This window comes from Carlito syrichta, unplaced genomic scaffold (assembly GCF_000164805.1).
Source record: "Carlito syrichta isolate Samal-C Ts95f unplaced genomic scaffold, Tarsius_syrichta-2.0.1 Scaffold302727, whole genome shotgun sequence".
NCBI lineage: Eukaryota > Metazoa > Chordata > Mammalia > Primates > Tarsiidae > Carlito > Carlito syrichta.
In genome coordinates, this window is record NW_007246823.1 from 107,001 (window position 1) to 114,011 (window position 7,011).

The 7,011-nt window shown below is 43.6% G+C and overlaps 1 protein-coding gene across 1 annotated transcript in view; it reads left to right on the top strand.

Moving 5' to 3' along the window:
* The window catches only part of MERTK (MER proto-oncogene, tyrosine kinase), a 127,374-nt gene that overhangs the window by 26,925 nt on the left and 93,438 nt on the right, over positions 1 to 7,011 (top strand). Inside the window, exon 2 of the mRNA XM_008057096.2 lies at positions 2,415 to 2,829. Coding sequence (XP_008055287.1) covers positions 2,537 to 2,829 — 293 coding nt within the window. The 5' untranslated portion in view covers positions 2,415 to 2,536. The remainder of the gene's footprint in view (positions 1 to 2,414; positions 2,830 to 7,011) is intronic.

Below are 7,011 nucleotides of genomic sequence, written 5' to 3' on the forward strand. Positions count from 1 at the left end.
TTTGGGCCAGGCTCAGTGGCTCAACCTGTAATCCCAGCACTTTGGGAGGCCAAGGCAAGTGGATTGCCTGAGCCCGCGGGTTCAAGACCAGCCCAGGCAGCTGGATGAGACCTCGTCTCTACAATAAATAAAAAATTAGCCGGGTGTGGTAGTGCATGCCTGTAGTTCCAGCTACTTGGAAGGCTGAGGCGGAAGGATCGCCGGAGCCAAGCAGGTTGACACTGGGGTGGCTGTGTGAGTGTGCCACTGCACTCCAGCCTGGGCAATGGAGTGAGACTCCAACGCAAAAAAAAAAAGCTGACATTTGGAATCTGGTCAAGGATGATTGGTGAGTGGTGACTGGAAACACATGGGCAGAGGACAGGGCGCTCTACTACACAACTTCAGAACCAAGTGGCAGTGGAGCCTGGAGTTTGCAAATGCAGCTGCTGGAGCAGCTGGGTGGCTACTCTCACACCTGAAAGTGTGGCCTTGATCCAAGGCTGCCTAGTAGCATTCACTTGCATGAAGTTGTACTTCCCACTATAGCTGTCTATCCAGTCTACTCAAGAAAATAACCATAGAAGAAGAAAGAAAGGGGAAGGTAAAGATTTCCTGTGAATACTACTCAAATTATAGCCAGAGGCATCTCACTTTTCCATGTATGCTGTGTAGAAAAGACCACAGTTACATTAAGTAGTTCATGTGGGTAAGCCCTTTTGGTCTGAACTCCTCCCTCCATCACTCCCCAGAAATAATTTTGAAAGCATTCCACTTCTGTGGGGAAGAACAGGGGGAAAGGTTTATTATACAACCAAAGTATTTGAAAGCATAAAAAATTAACAGCTTAAAATGTGATTTCTTTTATTTTTTTTAACTCCTGAGAGTTAAACCAGTTTTATTTGTGGTCAATATTCAACTGTTAGCTTTATTACAATCAATCTTGAACCTTCCTGTTAATGCTATTGAGTTAGTTGGGCCTGAAGGACTTGAAATGAGTCAATTAAAAGAAAATTAGCAGGTGTGGTGGGTCATGCCTGTCATCCCAGCACTTTGGGAGGCCGAGGTGGGAGGATTGCTTGAGCCCAGGAGTTTTGAGACCAGTCTGAGCAACATAGCAAGACCTTGTCTCTATAAAAAAATAAAAAAATTAACAAGATGTGGTGGCACATGCCTGTAGTCCCAGCTACTCTGGAGACTGAGGTGGAAAGATTGTCTGAGCCCAGGAGGTCAAGTCTGTGGTGAGTGAAGATCATGCCACTGCACTTCGGCCTGGACAACAGAGTGAGACCCCAACTAAAAAAAAAGTTATGTTTGATTGGACGAGTTATCTTTCTTAAGAGCTCTTTTGAAAGCAAGTGAACAAATGAATGAACTGGCGAATGAAAATATACACCCCAAAAAACAGAATTATTTTTTTGGAGGGTGGACTCTCATAGTACCAGTTCCCCCTGCTGGATAAGTGTTCTAGGAACCCATTGGCATCAGTGTACCAACTAGTGTTGTTGTGAGAGACTACTTTCGACTTCAGTGAATTTTTTTTGGAGATTGTTTCAATACGTTTGCCCATTTCACGATGAGCGATTTACGAGTGTACCTGCCTACACCATGCTTAATGTTCACCAGTTTTTGACCAAAAACGACATGAACCCCCATGCCCCACCCTCCCTATTCACCCACTCTTTCCCTGAGTGACCTATTTTTTTAATTTTCCCTGATGAAAAAAATCCTCAAAGGGAAACGTTTGGCCGATGTGAAAGAGGCGAAACTAAAAACTGCACAAGCACTAAAAAGCATCAAAATTAACTAGTCTGAAAACTTTTGAGCAGTGGAAAAAACATCTCAGTAGGTGTATTACATCAAACAAAGAGTACTTTGAAGGTGCCTGAAGTTTAAACATTTAATAATAAATACACAATTTTTTTTTTTTTTTTTTTTTGAGTAGGAGTCTCATTTTGTTGCCCAGGCTGGAGTGCAGTGCCATGCTCACTACCACCACAGCCTTGACCTGCTGGACTTGGGCGATCCTTCTATCTCAACCTTCCAAATAGCTGGAACTATAGGCACGCGCCACCACACCCGGCTCATTTTTTTGATTTATTGTAGAGATAAGGTCTTGCCAAGTTGCCCAGGCTGGTCTTGAATCCCTGGACTCAGGCAATCCTCTTGCCTTGGCCTCCCAAAGTGCTGGGATTACAGGCTTGAGCCCCCATGCCCAGCCTTAAGTGCACAATTTTTAATAAATAATTTCCAGGTTTTTTTGGGTCCCCCTTCTTACATCCAGGTGTGTATGTTATATAAATTCTGCTCATTTTTACTGAGGACTCAGAATATCCCACTGCTCTTTCATCACGACGTAAGACATTGGGGACTTACTTATAAATTCGTCTTTATTGTTTGAAAGGTTAAAAGTTAAATGTTCTGTTTTACAGCAGTCGCGAAGGCGAAGGAAGAAACCAAGCCCTACCTACCACTCCCACAACCTTTCCCAGGGAGCCTGCGAGCTGACCATGGGCCGTTTTCCTTTCCTCACACCAGTGTGTACCAGCCTGCCTTGATGTCTTCATCAGCACAGCCTGGAAAACCATACACAGGAAATACAAACATTCCCTGGGTGACCTCTGCTAGGCCAAAGCTCCTTCCACCTCTTGCATTTAATCACACGGTTGGACACATAATACTTTCAGAACATAAAAGTGTAAAATTTAATTGCTCAATAAAGGTACCTAATGTGTACCAGGACAGCACAATTTCTTGGTGGAAAGATGGGAAGGAATTGCTCGGGGCACATCATGCAATTACACAGTTTTATCCAGATGATGAAGTTACAACAATAATTGCTTTCTTCAGGTATGTGTTCTTACTTTCTTTTTAAAAGTTGTTTTTGCTAATACTGCCTCAAAAGCAAAGGCAGCCATTTGTTTCCTATTTAAATAACCCTGGTCCCTTTAGAGCATTGATGAATAGCTGACAGTCTGTGTTGTTGACCTCTTTTAAATTGATCTTGGCCCCGTTGGAACTGTTGTTTAACCTATACTCGGGGCTGGAGCTGGGGGCTACTTCCCACCTGACCTGCACATCACACCAATTACAGCCAGATCCAAAAACTCTACCAGTGAGTGAAAATAGTTTTTCTTTCTTTCTTTTTTTTTTGAGTTGGAGTCTCACTCCATTGCCAAGACTGGAGTGCAGTGACGCACTCACGGCCAAATCGCCATCAAATAATGGGCTCTGGTGATCCTTCTGCCTCAACCTTCCAAGTAGCTGGAACCACATGCATGCACCTCCATGCCCAGCTAATTTTTTGATTTATTATAGAGCTGAGGTCTCGCCAAGTTGCCTAGTCTGGTCTCAAACCCGTGGGTTCAGACAATCCTCTAACCTCAGCCTCCCCAAAGTGCTGGGATTATAGGCATGAGCCACTGGGCTCGGCCAGGAATAGTGTTTCTTAAGGGGTATGAGGAGACATCAAAATCACACAGAGGCTAGGTACATAGTCCTAGCTACTCTGGAGGTTGAGGCAGGAGGATCACTTGGCGCGGCCCCAGGAGGTCTTGGCTGTAGTGAGCTATGATTGTGCCACTGCACTCCAGCCTGGGCAACAGAGCAAGACCCTGTCTCAAAAAAAAAAAAGGAAAAAAAGCACCCAGTGGTCGTGGGGCATGGGGGTGTTAAAACAGTGCAGCCTCCCATCCTCATTTGCCCCATGGCCCCTGCTTTCCTCCTCTCTCTACCCTTGCTTCTGAGAATCCTGATACAGATGGAGCCCCTATGCATATGGGGCTAGGGAAAGGTGGAGTCCAAAGTCTCAGGAAATGATACAGGCCCTCGGCCACTGGGATGCCATCTCAGTATTTTACGTTGTTCTACAAGAGCAAACTAGGTGAAGTGGGGGGTGACAGGGATAGCCAAGCCAGGACTTGTGTCTGGAATGCTCCATTCTCTCAGAGATGGAGCCATCATATCTCAGAATGCTACAGGTCGGGTAGAACTACCTCTCTTCTCATCACCCCCTTTCTATTCTTTACTCTTTCCTCTTTGCCAGGAAGTTTAAGTTCTGCTCCAGGACTTCATTGCATGGATAGTTTTAGAATTGTGTTGACCTGTGGTTTTTAAAGGCTCAAAAAGAGGTCAGAGCCACACAGAGTTGAAGCGAGAAGGTTTTCTCTTGGATTCCTCCATTCTGGAGTGGAGCCCTCTTTGATCTGTTATGTTTTCACTTTCTCTGACACTATCCTTGGCGCGGCCCCGTACTGTGTCATGCCTTTCAGTGAATCATTTTATGTTTCCTTTTCAGAAAACCACCTCTCAGTTACCGCAGGGATAATGACCTGGTTAGAGTTTAGTGTGTCAACACTTCCACAAGATGTGCCTTTTCTACATTTTATTCCAAGTTTTAGGTGTGGTCAGCAGATAACCCCTCAGCCTCAAGGCAAAGAACACAACTTCCACATTTTCCCTTGGTTGACTTAAGCTCTGGCTAGGTCTCTCTGCCTACCATTCTCAACCAGTGACTAAGACCATTTAGAAGATTTGACTGTATTTTTTTTCTGCATCAACTACAAAATGCTGATGTCTTACTATCATACAGACATAGCTTGTGATGAGAGAAGTAAAATCTTCATTTAATAGTAAATGAATGAAGAGCCATTTGTTTATATTTTTAATCGGAGTCTCACTCTGTTGTCCAGGCTGAAATGCAGTGGCAAGCTCACAGCCACCACAGCCTTGACCTGTGGGCTTAGGCGATCCTTCCGTCTCAGCCTTCCAACTAACTGGAGTCACAGGCATGTGCCACCACGCCCAGCTAATTTTTTGGTTTAGTGTAGAGACTAAGTCTCACCAAGTTGCCCAGGCTGGTCTTGAACCCCTGGACTCAGGCAATCCTCTCCTTCCAAAGTGCTGGGATTACAGGCATGAGCCACCGCACCTGGCTGAGTAGTAGTTTAAAATCTTAAACAAACAGGAAGCCAGCACATTGGTCTCATGGGGTATCACATAGGAGGAGAGCCTAGCCCTGCCCTGCTGCCTGTCTGGGCTTGGCTCGACCATGGGTGAGCTGCTACATCTCTCCCAGTGTTCTTTCCAGAGAAAGACATTGAGTGAGACCTCCTCCCTACAAAAAAATTAAAAAATTAGCCGAGCATGATGATACACGCCTGTAGTCCCAGCTACTTGGGAGGCTGAGGCGGAAGGATCGCCTGAACCAAGGAGGTTGAGGCTGTAGTGAGACGTGATTGTGCCACTGCACTCCAGCCTGGGTGACAGAGTGAGACCCTGACTCAAAAGGAAAAAAATAAAACAAAAAAAAGACATGGGCCTGGACCACATGGCAGCCAGCTCCGATTCTGCTCTATGGTGCCATGACCTGTTCTTAGAACTTAAATTGAAGAGTTTTTTAAACTTAGTCAGTGTCCACTTTTGGTTTGTGCCTTTAGAGTTCAGAAAGTGACCTGGGTGATATTTTGAGAGCCTTGACTTTAGAGTAGAATTGAGCTTACACATAAACTCATCGTAAAGGGAAAAAATTGTATTTGACATCCACACTAAGCCTTAAAGCAAATGTAGTGATCAGAATTTTTGCAAATGATGGACATTCAGCTGAACTGGATAGCATATAGGACAATCCCGAGTCCACCTTTATAAGATTCCTCTGCTTTATTATGGTAATATTCACTTAGCAGAGTAGCTGCAGAGTGACTGAGTGAAAAAATTATAGTAGCACCATCAAGATGATAAGTATTTGTGTAATTTCTTGGCAAGAGAGGAGTTTTGTTTTGTTCTTGTTTTTGAGTGAGAGTCTCACTCTTACCCAGGCTGGAGTGCAGTGGCGCGATCACGACTCACCTCAGCCTCAACCTTGTGGTCTCAGGCGATCCTTCCACCTCAGCCTTCTGAGCACCTGGGCCTGACTGAAAGATAGATTTTGAAGGCCCTAAATTTGCTACCTTTTAGATGAAGACACTGAAGGCCCTATGAGTAGGGTCACTAGATAGTGAGCTAGTCATATTTAATCAGAGCCTGATTTGCACACCTGTATTATCTTCTCTTCTCACATCTCACAGGCCCTAAGGAAATACACTGTTATTCCTGAGAAGAACAAAAGAGTTAAAGCATAGTTCTAGGCTTTCAATGTGTGTCATTTTATTAGGAAGTCATTAACCTGCAGTTTTGCTGGAGTTGCCAGTAACAATATCTATACGGACCACATTTATTCAAGGGAATGTGCTAATAAAATCATATGAGGGGAAGAGAACACAGAATATGTATGTCTGTATGTTGGCAAGGGTTAGAAGGACTCTAGAGGGAAACACATGGTATTTTGAGTTAGGTCACGGGAGCATTTTTCTATAAAGTGTTATTACATACAGAAGTTCCCTTAAGAATGGGCAGCAGTGACATGAATTTTGAAAATGATGAAATCTCCAGATTGAAGACCCCACAGTTCCTACTTATCTTTTAAATACAGTGTAATTGTGAGTTGCTAGAGACGGACAGGATGATGAACTCTATATTTAACTTTCTCAGCCTAATATTGGTTTCATATTTTTTCTCTTCCATGGCACATGGGCATTTAAGAGTGAATCTGGTGTACTCTGAAAAGATTGGGGAAATCTGGCATGCTGGGGAGTGTCCCTGAAAGATTTTTGAAACGACTTGGTCTTAGCTCCTGTGTATATATGTGTGGGTATTTTTAATTTATTTTAATGGTAATATGTGTGTTTTGTCAAAAACTTGGAAAATATTGAGCAGGTACAAAGAAAGAAATAATGGCCCATAATCCTACAGCTCTGAGAAAACTTTCCAAGCATATATATATTTAATATTCTTGAAATGAAATTAGCCTTTTATTACATAAATGACAGCATATGTTGTTTCATTCGCTTAACATTATATTGTGAACATTTCCCTATGTTATGAGTCTTCAAAATATTTTATTTATTTATTTATTTATTTTTGTTTGAGTTGGAGTCTCACTCTATCGCCCAGACTGGAGTGCAGTGGCCGCTCCCGGCCACCACAGCCTCGACA